Genomic DNA, 16297 nt, shown 5'->3' with positions numbered 1-16297 from the left:
AAAGTCATGAATAAATAAGCTTACCTAAATTTATGGGAACTAATATGAATGTCAAGTATTAGAATTCATTACTTTATTTATACATGCAATATAAAAGAAAATAAAATAAATGAGTAAATGAAATAATGGATGAGTGTAGATATATGGATATGTAATAAAGAAAATTTGGGTGAAACTTCAAATAAATTAGTGATGCCTAGAAATCATTAAGTTTTTTTAAAAAATATTAAACTACCCCAAATATACAAATGAAATATTTAAAAGTTGACAGAAATAAATATCTACGCTCTTATCTTCTTCGGATCAATGCTGCCTTGTTAATCGAAAGACAAAATATATAAAGTTTTATCATTTTTCTGCTCAAGTCAACTTTCATCATTTTTGAAAGGCCTAACTACCCCTACCCCTCTTAGGTTCAGTTGTTATTATAATCCTAAAGCGATCTAAAAGAAGTAAAAACTAACGTCCTAAAGTGTGCCTATCATCCCAACTTAATATCCAAGAGGCACTGGATGTACTATTAGGGTAGGTTTTACACCAAAGAAAATATAGGCATCCTAATTAGACACATCGTCAAACAAAACAGATAGGACAAAGAGTTAACATATAGAATCTCAAGTAAACCTCTAAATTAATTAATTAGCATGCTTGAAAACGCAGATAAATTGTGAAGGTCATAATAATTATGTGTGTGCATACAATTAGACGTAGGTATCGTAAATATAAAAAGTGAATAACATTAGACATATGAAGGCAATTTTAATTACTAAGGTGACTGTAATAAAAGAAAGCATTCTTGATAATTTTAGTTATTAACTAATAATGTTTATAAAATCCTATTAACATGATATTTAGTTAATAGCATGTTGAAAATTTATTAAAATACTATAGATATAATTTTTAAATATTGTGTTAAAAATTTATTAAAATGTCACAGGCATAATCTCTTTATAAAATAATATTATGAAAATTTATTTAAAATCTTATAAGCATAATTTCTAACAATATATTAAAAATTTGTGAAAAATAGTAAGCATGCTTTCTAATACAATTATATGCTGAAATACTAATTAAAATGTTGTAGGCACAGTTTCAATATAAATAATATGATAAATAATTATTAAAATCCTATAGGCATGATTTCTACACATAATATCATGATAAACAATTATTAAAATCCTATGAATATGATTTCTATGTATATTAATATGCTAAGAGTATTCGTTACATCCTAATAACATGCTAAATTTAAAAGTGATTTATAATTACAAAAATATTATTAGTTAAGTCCTATAGACATGATTTGCTGCATGATATTAACATAAAAACCCTATGAACATGTCGTCAAAATAACTAACATGTTGAAAATATTATTAACCTATAACCATAATTTCTAAATAAAGTATATATTGAACACATTTATTAAATCCTATAGATATAATTTCTTTATAAATTAACATGATGAAAATATTTATAGTCCTATATGCATGATTTCCTAGGCGATACAAAAATATCATTAAATCCTATAAGCGTGATTTCTAAATTCTATATGATATAATATGCTCAAAATATAATTAAATTCTATAAGCATGATTTTCTAGATGATATAATATGTTGAAGATACACTTAAAGCTATGGGCGTGGTCATAAAAATATAGCATGATAACTATTTATTTGAATCTTATTGATACATGCTCTAATGTAAACTTGATCATTTAATTATTCTGATAACATGAGTTAGTAATTTTAATTTAAACAAATGTAACTTGTAAAAATTTAGGCAAATAATTTTGAAATACATATTATAATATACAATAAGGCAATATTAGGATTAGACTATTTGTATATAAAAACTTTAGGCTATTTTTCAATTAAATAATAAATACCTATACAAATAGTACTCAAACCCAAATTTAGAATTTTATCTAAATATGATGATAATGGCATGATTTTAAAAGTTACCCTCAAACACATACTAATATAGCCACATGCACACGCAATACATCATTTAAAAATAAAATAAATACAAATAGCACATTAACTCACACACCTCTTAAATAGTCCCCAAATATTTATTATTATTATTATTATATGAGCAGTTTTTTACATACGGATTATTGTAGAGCCAAAAGAATGAATATAATAAAATACATAACTTTGTCAAAAACTTAAACTAAATACATCCGAAAGTCCACTCCCGACAACTCTTCTTATCTTGAACCTCTAGAATTCAAAACATGTTTAAAGGACATGAATAAGCAATATACGATAACACACAACACACATACGATATTATGACATTTAAAGGCAAACAGAGAAGAGAATACAATTATCATATCTCTGTAAAATGAACAAGTATACACAAAGAGAGAAGGGATTTAGATACTAACCTGGATGCTTTCCATATTTATTTAACAAGATATACTATGCAAGAGCTTAAAGTAAATACTATATAATAAAATAGAAAAAGAATTACTAACCAGTTAGCAAGAGTTTTATCGGTATGCAAAAGAAAAATAGTAGTAATATCCGCCGGATGGATCGTCTCCACCAGTCGCAGTGGCGGTGTTCGTGAGAAGAGAGGTGTGCGTCGATGGCCACTCCTGATGGCTACTGGTTGCAGCGGTGTGGAGGAGAAGTAGAAGAAGCAAAGGGGGATATGGTTATTTACCGGTGGCTGTTGCGTGATGGTTCAGTGGGGGAGAGGGATGGCGGTTGTGGTGGTTTTTCCGATGGAGAGGTACGTGAGAAGGATACGATGGTGAGGAGAGAAGCTACGGTTGCTTGTTCACCAGAGACGAAGGTGGCGAAATAGATGGTTTTTTTGGAGAGGATGGTGGTGCGGCTGTGTTTTTAGAGGAGAGAAGGCCGGCGGTAGTACGGTCCCATCGGTGGAGCAATAGTGGCAGAGAGGGTAAGGCGGTGCAGTGGTCTCGCTGGAGATGAGGAAAGAGAGTGGGTTCGCCGGAGAAGAGGAACGGCGTGAGGGAGGCGCGGTGAGGGGCGGCGGCTTGTTGTGTCTTCTCGTCTCTTTGGAGAAGATGTAGAGTGGAGAGAGTGAGAATCAAAAAATGAAAAATTTTCTTAGGGTTTAGGTGTGGGTAATTAGAAATAGGGGATAATGAGGAATTTAATCGTGGCCATTGATTAGTATAGATGAACGGATGTGATTAAAAGAGAGATTTAAAATTAGACCACATTAAATTTAATTAGGCTAGAATTATAATAAATTGTCAAGAAAATATCTAAATAAATTGGATAAAAAGGACTATGCTTTAAATAAATTGAAGAAAAATTGAATAGATTGTTATCTAATTAATAACCATAATACATATATTGAATAAGTAAAATCATAAACTTTATCAAGTAGTAATATTTTTATACATAAAGTAAATACCTATGTATATACTATGTAAATATATGTATAATGTACGTATGTACATAATATGTACTAAAATAGATGTGTAACATATATATTAACATAAACAAGTAAAATATATCATAAACTTAAGTAATAACCTTGTATATACATATGTACATAAGGTGTATTAAAATATATATGTAATATATATATATATATATATATATATATATATATATATTAAATTATAAAATAAACTTAATTAAGTAATAATTTTTACTTAAAGAAAATGTACACACATATATAATATATATACTAAAATAGACATATAAAAATATTTGAACGTATGAAGCTTATTACTTTATTTTTCTATTAAGAATACCAATAATAATAATAACGACAAAAACGAAATGGCGTAGAATATAAATATCAAAATATATAATTTATTGGGTAAAACTAAATATAAACTCTTTACTTAATAAAAGGAATAAGTTTTTTTTTTGAAAAAGGCCTATTTAGTAGGATGGCAAACCAAAAGTAGTTATAGGTCGGTCAAAATTGGGTGTCAACACCTAGTGAAATCCAAGCAAGATTTTGAGTTTCTTCTTCACCCACACAAGGTATGTATTCTTGAACTAGTTTTATGATACGGGTAATTGAATTTTACATAGGTAACTTCATGGGCTTTAGGTTTTGCCTCTATAACATTGATTCTTGCTTTGTTCTTAGATTTTAATTTTTAGGGATATGTAAAGTTTGTTGAGAACATGATTGTTGTGGATCATTATTTAATGGTTAAAGTTCTTAAACTAAAACCCTATTTTTGATATTGTGGGGAGTAGATGTTTGTGGTTGTTATCGATCATGTATGTTGAAGTCTTGAGTAAGAATACATGCCATATTGTGTTAATATTGGTTTACTTTGTGATTAAGTGTGGGGTGAGCTTCTATTGTCCTAATGTTTGGGTTGAAGGTATACTTGAAGTTTGGGGCGTTAACTTGGGATGATGCATTGCTGTTTAATATAATTATTTTTGCGGGGCATACTAGAATACTGAGAGGCTTCTATGAATTTGTATTGTTTTGGGTTCACCCTGTTGATTGATTAAAGTATGGATTGGTGTGAAAGCATGTATGCACATATTGTTCGAATAAAGAGAAGTCTGAGTACCTTCATATAACTTGCATGCTACTATAATGTTTGCGAATGTACGTGTAGGAGCTTATATTCTCTCTCTTTTGTGACTCGCATAGAGGAAATTATGTTGTCCAGTCGAAGACACGATAAGGAACCAGCAGCCTCTAGTAGTAGAAAGAGGGACAGAGGTGTTCCCTCCATACCACTTGTACCATCTATGCCATGAGTTTAATCTCATAGGTTTGGTTTGAAGGAAGTAAATCAGGCAGGAAAGAATTGGTACAAAAAGCACACTGAATCTCGTTATATTTCCGATGTGCCTAGAGAGAATGCGAGCTTGTCCAGAGAGTAGCCACAGATCGTGAGGAGATTAATGGAGATCAACATGAGTTTTTTATTCCTTGATCCAAACCCGTACAACTTGCACATGGTTAGGGAATTCTACGCCAACTACCTATCGGATACTTGCACTGATTATATCACAATGCGGGGAGTTGATGTTCCATTGTCTTCTATGGCCATAAATGAGATATTGGGAAATTCATAGTTTCCTACTACCCCCTTGACTGAGCTCAATATTCGACCGTCTTACCAATATATTCTCCACACCTTATGCAGGCCCAAATCCACTGTAAGTGGGTTCGTCACGGGCATCGAGGTTACCATCAAGCTCTATCATATGCCCATTTTAACAAGAAAGCTTGTGTGTGGGTGAATATTGTGATTCATAGCCTTATCCCAAGCCTACACTACACCGATGTGACAAGGGACAAGGTGTGTTTGGTATATTCCTTTATGAAGGGTATGGAAATTAATGTAGGTGTTGTGATCAAGTCAACTATCCATAAGTACAAAGTTTATCGCGATCGAGGCTATGCCTTTGGAGGCCTAATCATTGAGTTATGCCGTAAATCCAGGATCCCCGAGGACTTGCATGATTATATGGCCCCCTTTACTTTTGAAGCTTATGATGATACCAAGATTAAAGGGACAGAAACCACTTATGGACAAGTCCTCACTTCACTAGGGCTTGCGAAGCGCGATGACATGATCACGAACTGCATGTTTGGCCTAGAGATGCTCCGACAACACACTGGCGGTCGCGCTTCAATGGAGGAGGAACTACGTAAAGTGGAAAATCAATATCCACATAAGGAGCACGCTTTGGATGTACTAGGACTTGGTCATGATTTTTATGAGCTTACTGAGGATGATTTCCCTACTGACGAGGACAAAATGAGGGCAGGTTCGGATGTTGCATCACATTTTGAGCCAGAGGATTTCACCCCATTTGTTGTTACCAATCCGATTGTTGCAGTAGATATGATGATTAGATAGGGCAGTCTCCAACCTCTCTTATTTTTTATGTTTATGTGTGTGACACTGAGGGCAGTATCAATTTTTTAAGTGTGGGGTGGGGGATTGAGTGTTTACTGTTGTACATATGTGTTATTTTGTGGAACTGCTTTAGCTATTTCTATCTTAGTTGAATTATTTAGATATTTTATTTTGGGTTTCACGATATTTGTTTTCGATTCTTTGGCAGTGGATAGTCCTCTTTAACCATACAAAAAATTATTATTTATATATGATATTTTATTTCCTTATTTTCATTTTGGTAATGCGTACGTGAAGTGTTTTGCTAAATCATGGGATTGCATAAATAGCTAGCAAATGATTTGAAAAGCATGTATTCTAAGAAAGCATTGACTGAGTCAAAAATCTATAGCTCTGTTGCTAGACTTTGAATGTGTAAGCTTAATTTGGAATCCATGTGATTGATTAGGTTGAAATATCATGAAATTTGTCATTCTGAAATTAAGCATGTGCCATGTGTCTGAGAGGTTAATTTTGTGTAGTTCTTGTTACTCTTGATTGCTAAAACTTGCCTAGTGTGTTTGTGTAGCAAAATCAAAGGAAGTTTAGAATTAAAAAAAGGATCTAGGTATTTCTTTGGTAACCTCAGTTCAGAATTACTAATTGTAAAAATCCACCGTGATATAATTCCATAGTCATTCCTTTTGAGCCTTTGACTTAATTCTTTGGTATCCTCATTTCAAGCCTATTTTTCTTAGACCATAATTTTGATCCAACAAGACCAAGTGCTTTAGGAAAGAATAAGAGAAGAAATGGGGGGGGGGGGGGTCACAACCTTGAGTAACTAAGAGTAAATCCATTGGTGCAAAAATGAAATGAAATCTTGTGCTAGGGAAGAAAAGCATGTTGAAAGCAAAAATAAAGCCAACTACATTGTGGTTGTGGAAAAAAAAGTGAGCTGAAAAGAGAAAGGGTAAGCCAAAGAGAGAATAAAGTGGTGAGAATGAGGTCATGAAGAACTTGCATGGAATGAATAAATGTAGTGTATCAAAAGTTCTTGGGAACCTAGTCACTACACAGGTCCAGATTAATATCTACTCATCCCTTAGCCTACATTACAACCCAAAAAAGTCCTAAGTGATTCTTAAGTCTTGGACACCTTAATTGAGATACATAGTACACTAAGGGCAAGCCTATGGTTTATCTCGAGTAACTTGTGACTTCGTTTGAGAGAGTGAGCAAATTTTGCTTAATACCCATTATTATTGGCATCGAATGTAATTGTGACGTATATAGATAATTATTTCTTTGTGAAGGAACTTTCTTAGTAGAGGAATGGTCATCTTAATTGAGTTTTGATTTAGCAATTCATGTGAGTTTGTTGCATGTTAGAGTAAACTTTGGAGATTTGGTCGTTTTGGGTCAATCGACTGTTTGAATGAAGTCAACGTGCTATGAAAGTAAACAATTTGTGAAATCATTATGGTTTGGTAGGACTACTTTACATGCATGATGAGTGTTTTTGTACCCGTAGGATTGAGAGTTTGTTTGAGGACGAACAAAACTATAAGTGTGAGTTGGTGATCTTGGGTGCATTTATGCATCCAATAGCCAAAATAACCTATGTTCATAGTAGAGTTTGAGAGAAAATTCTTATAGTTTAATTCATTTTTAGAATACTTGTGTGTGAATATAGCTAAACAACATGATTAGGAACTTTCAGGGCTTAATGAAGAAGAAAGGACATTCAAAGGATGATTGGATTGAAAGTGGAGCTTAAAGAAGAAAGTGGGAACAAATGTGAAGGAAATACACCATGCTAAAGTGTGTCCGTGTCGCGCAGTCTGCTCTAGCCATTTAATTCCAACACTTGGAAGTTATTTGGCTAAACAGAGGAGTATACTCCAGGTCCGCAACGCGGACTTGGTTCTGGATAGAAAAAAATTTGTAAAAAAAAATGCAAAATTACACTATGCAGAAACATCTCCGCATCGTGGCCTTCACTTTAGGGGTTGAAACTTTACATTTTTCTAGGCTATAAATAGTCCACTTATATTTTATTTTAAAACATTCAGTTTTTATTTGACGTTTGGACGAAAGAAGAAGAAATTAGAACTCTCCTAGGGTTTTATTTCTTTTTCTCTTTTATTTGTAAGTTGGTTTTTCATGCTATTAATTATGTTTTGGATTCTTTCAAACATTATGAGTGGCTAAAATCCCTTGTTCTAGGGTTGTAGCCAAAAGATGAAAGTTTTAATATAGTTTTCTTTGGTTGAAAATGGTGTCTTTCATATAATTGTTCTTATATTCTCATTTATACTATTTTAATACCTGATCAACATTAAAATACATTAGTTGTCTGCTCGAAATATGAGAGACGAAAAGGAGATAGAACACTAGAATATAGGAGTGTGTTTGTTCTAGAATTGCCTAGGCTAACTCGTGTATAGGATGTTCGTGACACATACCTATACACCATACTTGGTTATTAGACAGGATTTTATGATTAAAGTATCTGTGTTGGTTCATTCCTATCCCCGCTCAATGATGTAGTTAGGTTGTCAACGTAGGTAGGCAATTAGAGGTCGAGAGACAATAACTGTAAAATTAACCTTATAAATCGATAATTGATAGACCCATTAAATGCCAAAGTGAAGTATTTTAAACCTGAAATCTGCAAGTGTTACAACCCTGAAATTATTTACTCATTTGATCATAACTCACTGATTGTTGAACTATTTCTTAATAGTAGTTTTAATAACTAAGTAGACAATATAATTGAAATCAACTTTTTACAACACATACAAACAATTTAGTCAATTGAAAATACTACTCACGCCTGATTAAAGTCCTTTGAATTAGAAAATCTAATTCTGAAAGGAGTCATTGTATTACTTGTAAGACCACGTACACTTGCGTGTGCTTTGGTGGCAAAAAAAAACATACATTTTGTCCAACCATACCTTTTACCTTTAAGATTTGGCAAGGGCAAAGACATGTCTCTATGTCACCCTCAAGATATAAGTCAAAAGTATCAAAAGTAACTCAATAATCTATACAAAGCATAAGCTAGAAAGATAGGGATGTTGTTCTCGAAATATGAGAACTCACCAACTAGTAGTAGCCTTCAACGACAAACTTAGAAAAGGGAGGAGAGTGTAGAGCAATGTCGGTCCCTACATGGTGATATCATGTAGGCAAAAATATGTGTTAGTACTTTGAATATACTAAGTATGTGAGTATGCTATACAATGAAGAACAGTAAGACATTTATAAGCAATATGCATAAGCGAATGCATGCATGAGAAATCATCATATGAAACCTTAAAAAATTCATTTTGTGGGAAGGTGATCGTAACCGATATTTAAGACCATGCGAGCTATTACATGAAATCCAACATAATCCCCTACGTTGACACGGGGAGACTACTTGCCGAGTAAAATTCCGTCAACTTTAATGGCTAATCGTGGATCCACTAGCCTAAATAGCCTACAAGGACTCTTATGCTGACGCATAGTTAATGCAACATGCGACTTTACTTAAGGACCTCTTAGGTTGAGTCCCCATCTGCATGCTACATTCAGTGCTAGGCCAATCCCACAGAATAACATTTAGATATTATAATAGCATAAGCATTTATATAACTTTAGACATCAAATCATTATTCGGTGAAATAGCTCATTAAAACATTTCATTTGATTCAAAATATGAGAATTGTCCTTTCACATCAAATCCTTTCTTTGGCTAAGAAGCCCGTCCAACATCATCCAATCAATTCATATGACTCCTGTAACATAAAACATTTGTTTTATAAGATTTCATTTGGAGTCAATCTTTTATTTCAACTTTACTTTAACATAAAGAAACTAGGTGGGTTCATTTCATAAAACCTTCAATTGGATTTAAGAATTCTTACTTGCATGAGAGTGATGGAAATGCATCAAAATACACATCTTAAAACAACCCACCATATACACCTCAAAACCACTTTTAAGCCTTCATATAGGCACTTTAACAAATCGTTCCTTTCATGAAATTGAGAGTCAAAATGCATCAATATAAGTAAATAAACTTCAAATATATCTTAATCTATGCATTTAGAGTCATCATGTAAAAGCCCATAAGAATTCATCATTTAGAGTTTGAAATATCAAGTTGAAGAAAATATTTGGGGCCCATGGGTGGAAGAACCCATGGATGAAACCCACATACTTTGGGGAAACAAAATCCATAATGAAGACTTGAGGAGGAATGGAGACTTAAAGATGCCTTGAGATGAAACTCTGGATTGGCTTGAAGTTCTTGGGAGAGTTTGAAAAGAGAGGATTTGAGTTTCTCGAGTCTAAGTGTGAAGAATGAGGGTTTTAAAGGCTTAGGGTCTTTTGATGAGAGAATTCAGCCCTCAAAACGACTCCATTTTGATTTGAAATGCAGGCAAAGACCAGAATGTCCCTCTTAAAATTTGCCCGGAACTAGCTTCACGAGGAATCTTCATGGTCCGTGGTTCTCACCACGACCAGTGGTGGGGTTCCGTGGTAAAGGACTTGAAAAAAATATTTTGAAAAGGCCTGGAGGATAGCCTCTGAAGTTTCACCACAGAACCGTTTCACGGTTCGTGAAAGGTGGCTGTGGTGCAAGTCCTACAGGTGGACTTGCAGAGTGTCCACCACGAGTACACACCACGGCCCGTGGAGGTTTCCACAATCCGTGGTGGTCGCCCGTGGATCTTGCCTTAGAAAATTTCCTGAGGGTCTTGGGGAGAGGTCACCATGGAGGGCTTCACGGTCTGTGGTGCTCACCACGGTCCATGGTCCTCCATTGTGGTTCATTCCCTGCAAGTCTGAGTCTATGAATCTCTATCACTGTTGCTCACCACGGTCCGTGAGGATTACCACGGCCCGTGATGGCTTCTGTGGTCAGCTTTTGATGCCAGTTTTCTGCACTTTCTAAGAATTCATCCTTCGTTCCTTGGTTTAGGACCTTCCACATTTCCGGGGTTTTACAAGAGAATTGAAGTATTCAGTGAGATTCTTCCCTGATTTTTATTTATTTCAGGATTTTTACAGTGAAAAGGTGAAGGAGATTGATAAGGAAGAAGGTGGCCTATACATCCTACAGAATCAGTTATACCAGGCTAACAGAAGAATTGCTCGTCACTACTGCTGACAAGTCTGCAGAGGATATTCAACTTTGACATAGGAGGCTTGGACATGAGGCTACTTCTACCTTGACTAAAGTGTTGCTTACAATACAGATATAATAGCTAAAAGTCTTAATAAATGCATTGTATGTCCTTGTGCAAATCAAACTAGACAGACTTTTCCAAGTAGCAGTATTAGTACTATTTCTGCTTTTGATTTAGTTCGTATGGACATATGGAGTCCTTACAAAACTCGTACTTTTGATGGTCACAAATACTTTTTAACAGTTCTGGATGATTTTACTAGAATGACATGGGTGTTTTTACTTAAATTGAAGTATGATGTTTGTGTGGTTATACAATAGTTCTTTGTTTATGTTAAGACTCAGTTTATCAAGACAGTTAAGGTGTTAAGAATGGATAATGATACAGAGTTCATGAACTCAGTGTGTGCAGCTATGTTCAAACCTCTAGGTGTTATACATCAAACCAGTTGTGCTTATACCCCCCCCCCCCCTCAGCAAAATGAAGTAGATGAGAGGAAGCATAGGCATATACTAGAAGTCACCAGAGCCATCAGGCTTCAAGGTAATATACCTATAAAGTTGTGGAGTGTTTGTGTTCAGTCTGCAGTATATCTTATCAATTGAATTCCTAGCACTGTAGTTAGAAATATGTCTCCTTATAAGAGGTTATACGATAAAATGCCTATGCTCACACACTTAAAAGTCATAGGTTGTTTGTGTTTTGCTAAAAATCTACAAGAACAAGACAAACTGCAGTCAAGGTCACGGGTGTCAGTTCTTCTAGGATATTCAGCTACATAAAATGGGTATATCTTGTTTGATCTACAAGAAAAAAAGCTCTTTGTAAGTAGGGATGTTGAGTTTAGAGAAGACACTTTTCCATTCTATCAAGATACTCAACAGACTAGTCATATCTTTCCTAAGACTTCTGTTGATTCTTACATGTACTCAACCCCCTAAACTGAAGTTTCCAGTGTAATTATTCCTACACTAGTTCAAACTCAACATCAACTTACAGTAGAGCAACAAGTTATGTCAACTATTCAGGAAAGACAAAATGTTTCTCATAGGAATTTATTTATGTCTGAACCTTCAAGAAAAACAACTAGAGAAAGAAATCCTCCTATATGGATGAAGGATTTTGTCTAACTTACCATTCATCAGAATACACCATATGTTATTTCAAAGTACATGTCCTATGACAAGGTGTCATCTAAGTATCAGGCTTACCTGACTGCATTTTCTGTTGAAACAAAACCAGCAACTTATAAAGAGTCTAGTGAAAATCCCAGATGGATTGAAGCAATGCAGACTGAAACAGATGCATTGATCAATAATAATACCTGGGAAATAGTCACTCTACCAGAAGGAAAAACTCTTATATATTCAAGATTAAGTATAAGGCTTCAGGTGAAGTAGAAAGGTTCAAAGCAAGGCTGACTGCAAAGAGATATAATCAAAAAGAAGGAATTGACTATCAAGAAACTTTTTCTCCTATTGTCAAATTGAAAACTGTCCAGACTATATTAACAATGGCAGCTGTGTATCAATAGCATGTATATCAAATGGATGTGTACAATGCTTTTTGGATGTGTACAGTGCTTTCTTACAAGGAGATCTGCATGAAGATATCTACATGGACCTTCCACAAGGATTTCATAGACACGGGGAGAATAAAGTGTGTAGGCTAAGGAAATTCTTGTATGGACTGAAACAAGCACCAAGGCAGTGAATGCTAAACTAACAGAAGCACTACTAAAGGCTCAGTTTCAACAAAGTAAATTTTATCACTCCTTATTTACTAAGAAAACAAAGAAAGGATTGATAATGGTCTTGGTTTATGTGGATGACATGCTTATTAAAGGTAGCATCTTAGAGTTGATCAAAGAGACCAAAGAAGTGCTACAACAAGTATTTAAAATTAAAAGACTTGGGAGGATTGAAGTACTTTCTAGGCATAGAATTTGCAAGATCAAAGGAAGGTTTTCTGATGCATCAAAGGAAATATGTACTAGAACTGATCTCAGAAACAGGCCTAGTTGCTGCTAAACCTGCTGTGACACCTGTAGACATCAATGTTCAGCTGACATCTAGACAGTATGATGAACATCTGGGAATCAGCAATACTACGGATCCTCCTACAGATCAAAGCTCACACCAAAGAGTTATTGGTAAACTCCTATATCTCACTGTGACTAGGCTTGAGATAGCCTACAGCGTACAAACCTTAAGTCCGTTTTTACAAGATCCTAAAAAATATCATATGGAAGCAACCTTAAGGATTGTAAGTTACTTGAAACAACAACCAGGGAAAGGAGTATTACTATCAAGCAAGAGTGATCTAACAATGTCTGCATATTGTTGTGATTGTTGTGATGCTGATTGGGCATCATGCCCTATGTCAAGAAAGTCAATTACAGGTTACCTCATTAAACTTGGTGATTCTCTCATTACTTGGAAATCAAAGAAACAAACTTTTGTGTCAAGAAGTTCTGCAGAGTCTTGAGTACATGAGTATTGCTACTACTCTAATCTGAAATCATTTGGCGAATTATTGAAGGAGTTGGGCCTGAAAGGAAACAAACCTGTGGAAATTCACAAGGACAATAAGGCAGCTATAAAAACTGTTGCAAATTGGGTATATCACGAAAGGACAGAACACATACTGCCACTTTATAAGAGAAAAGATTATGCAAGAATTAATAGTTACCAGATACATCCCCACACAAGAACAACCTGCAGACATCCTCACTAAAGTACATCATGAGCATTTGTCCTCCAAGCTAGGTATTTTAAATGTATTCACACCTCCTCATACCTAGCTTTAGGGAGAGTGTTGGAAGGACAAAGGATCAAAAGAAGAGAAGGAAATGTTAGAGCCAAGAAAATTGTTAAGTTAGTTACGATCTTAACAGCTAAGTAGTTAGTTAACAACTTCAGTGCCTGCAATCTAAGCTCTACTTATATATATACACACGTATATAGGTTGATTAAGTGAAATAATACTCTTAACATAGATTCACTCTCAATTCTCTCCTCCTCTCTATTCTTCTTCCTCCTCTTCTTTCTATACTTCTCTGTTCTCAACTCTCTCCTCCTCTCTATTCTTCTTCCTCCTCCTTTCTGTACTTCTCTGTTCTGTACAGTGTTCTTCAAGAACACATAAATAAGTCTTTACATTTTATAACAGAACAAAATTACTGAATTGGTAATTGGTTGTTTTATGATTGGGTTTCTTTGTTAAAATGGTGGCAGATATGGGTTTGGAGTTAACTAGGCACAATCACCATGGGCAAGTCTATGTACCTGTATAATGTTGAAATGGTGGCAGATCTGTAGTGATAAAAGTTCTAATGTAAAGCGAGATTACCGGTTATGGCAATCAACTTGAAACCAGCTCCAATCTTCTAATTCCTATTAATTTGTGGGAATATCTTGTCAATTAACTATAATTAGCCAAGGGATTAAATTGTCGCCCATCTAAATCCGTAATGAAAGAACTGGAGGGGATTACTACTGGAGAGGAGCCTCGTCATGGACAGAAACTAGTCAAGTACCCTTCGCCGTCTTTAAGTTTTCCGGATTTAGGTCGCGACTAGGATAATGATTTACTCAAAAAGTTCATCTCCAACCAAACAAGTTACCCATCAAGGGCTCTCAAAATGGTTCAATTCTTGCGTCTTCAAACATCTGAAACAAGTCAACAGCCGTGACAGCTAATTCTGAAGGTCAGTTCTGGTCCCAATCATGTCTCAGTGCAAAGGACTTACTACATATATCATCCATACTACTTGATCATACATTATACTCCACCGCATTTTCTCGACACGCTTGCATCCAACTTATTTTATACCGCGCCTTCTCATTTTTACAAATTACCTTCTGTACGTTAAGCTTTTTTGAGCCGAACCTCATTTTCTTGAGAGTCGAGGGATTAGATTTTATACTTCCTTCTAAAATGAATCTCCAGGCTAGTTTTTTTTTTGGATTACACCGCCTACTTATTGATTTAACGTCTGGGTCACATGTATTACTTTCTGCATAGATTTTTGTGGAGATCTTTTCCCGCTCGCTATTTAGTGGAAGGTTTGATCATTAATTTGGCAATTGTAGTGCGCTGTCTTCTTCCCACGGAGCGTAAAAGGTTTAATCTGTTTTTTTTTCCTTAAAGGAAAGCAAGCACCGTATCCGTGCTAGTGAGAAGCAACTAGAAAAGGTAACTATGAAGAACAGATTGAACTAAATGGACTGCTAGGCCATTCAAGTTGAAAGACGAAATACACACAAAAGAGAGAAACGGATGGCCTGTCTAAACTACATGGTCCCCATTGTGTTAGTAGTAACCTAGACGACTAAAGAGGACTGGAAAGACTTAGCATATATCCTAAGCAGCACCAAGGACACATAACTCATAAGAAAGAAAAGCTAGCTAGACGACCCTTTTATTAACCCAAGGAACTTTGGCTGCAAAAGAAAAACTATCAACTAGCTTAACCCTTGGTCTTATACTTTGACTCGTCTATCTCGATCCCTTCTCGCTGCGCACGCTCACCACCGGACTCATCCCCCGTGCTTAGACCTCCCTTGCGTCCCATTTCCTGGTAGCCTTCACTTCCCAGTTGGTCCTTTCTCGTCTGCCCTCCTCGGCTCCTCCCTAGCAGGAAAAACAAATACAAGAGTAAATACGAGATGAAGAAAATGCGATCAATTTTGGTGGTAAATTAAGTTAAGAAATATTACCCTCAGCAAGGTGTTCCTGAGCTTCAAGACTTTTGCCACCAGTGCCACCAGGAACTACAGTTTCTCCTTCCTTAGCCCTTCGATCGAGTTCAGACCTTTTTTCTTGCTGTGACGCCATTTCTTTCGTTTGCAAAACGAAACAAACTCACGATTTACTTATTACTGCAACAAACACCTGATATATTATGACAACATTTTAGTGTGCTGCTCATAATTTATAAGGAGATAATGGGGTTAAGCAGTTGACGTGTGGAGGTTGACGCGGCAGGAAGAATGACACGCGTCCGCAAGAGTTATACTATGCTTACACGCGAGCTGTCCCACAGAATGCTTAGCTAAAAGAGACTAGCAAAGGCTTATCGACATCTGGAGAAGATAATAGCCAACAATATCCACTTAACGAAACCCTTCAACTTTCGTCTACAGGATGCTACAACAGACCTTAGTCATATTGTAGCAGGGTTGCATGCAGGGGTGCATGCAGGACTCGTGTAATTTATATAAATCATATAATATTAACAGTTAATTATATTATTTTTTGAGTTTAATTTTAATGTAGTGTTAGTGTATTATT

The 16297-nt window shown here is 35.3% G+C and overlaps 2 protein-coding genes across 2 annotated transcripts; one reads left to right on the top strand and one right to left on the bottom strand.

Moving 5' to 3' along the window:
* The first annotated feature begins 12973 nt into the window (after window positions 1-12973).
* LOC129899923 (secreted RxLR effector protein 161-like) lies at window positions 12974-13489 on the top strand. Its single transcript, XM_055974919.1, has one exon. The coding sequence runs from the start codon at window positions 12974-12976 to the stop codon at window positions 13487-13489; it is 516 nt and encodes a 171-aa protein (XP_055830894.1).
* Window positions 13490-15217: 1728 nt separating this feature from the next.
* On the bottom strand, window positions 15218-15921 carry LOC129900604 (em protein H5). The gene is made up of 2 exons (XM_055975615.1): window positions 15724-15921; window positions 15218-15637 (listed from the first exon to the last, which is right to left on the bottom strand). The coding sequence occupies exons 1-2, from the start codon at window positions 15839-15841 to the stop codon at window positions 15474-15476; spliced, it is 282 nt and encodes a 93-aa protein (XP_055831590.1). The 5' UTR covers window positions 15842-15921; the 3' UTR covers window positions 15218-15473.
* Window positions 15922-16297: the final 376 nt, after the last annotated feature.

The sequence above is a fragment of the Solanum dulcamara genome, chromosome 8, assembly GCF_947179165.1.
Source record: "Solanum dulcamara chromosome 8, daSolDulc1.2, whole genome shotgun sequence".
Taxonomy (NCBI): Eukaryota; Viridiplantae; Streptophyta; class Magnoliopsida; order Solanales; family Solanaceae; genus Solanum; species Solanum dulcamara.
Note: the sequence above shows the minus strand (reverse complement) of the source record. Positions and strands in the feature narration are given on the sequence as shown.

Excerpts from the sequence above, each read along its gene's own strand:
- LOC129899923 (XM_055974919.1), top strand. The coding sequence starts at position 12,974 with ATGCATCAAAGGAAATATGTACTAGAACTGATCTCAGAAACAGGCCTA.
- LOC129900604 (XM_055975615.1), bottom strand. The coding sequence starts at position 15,841 with ATGGCGTCACAGCAAGAAAAAAGGTCTGAACTCGATCGAAGGGCTAAG. Across the intron at positions 15,638-15,723 it reads TCAGGAACACCTTGCTGAGG|GGAGGAGCCGAGGAGGGCAG; the intron begins GTAATATTTCTT and ends TTTTCCTGCTAG.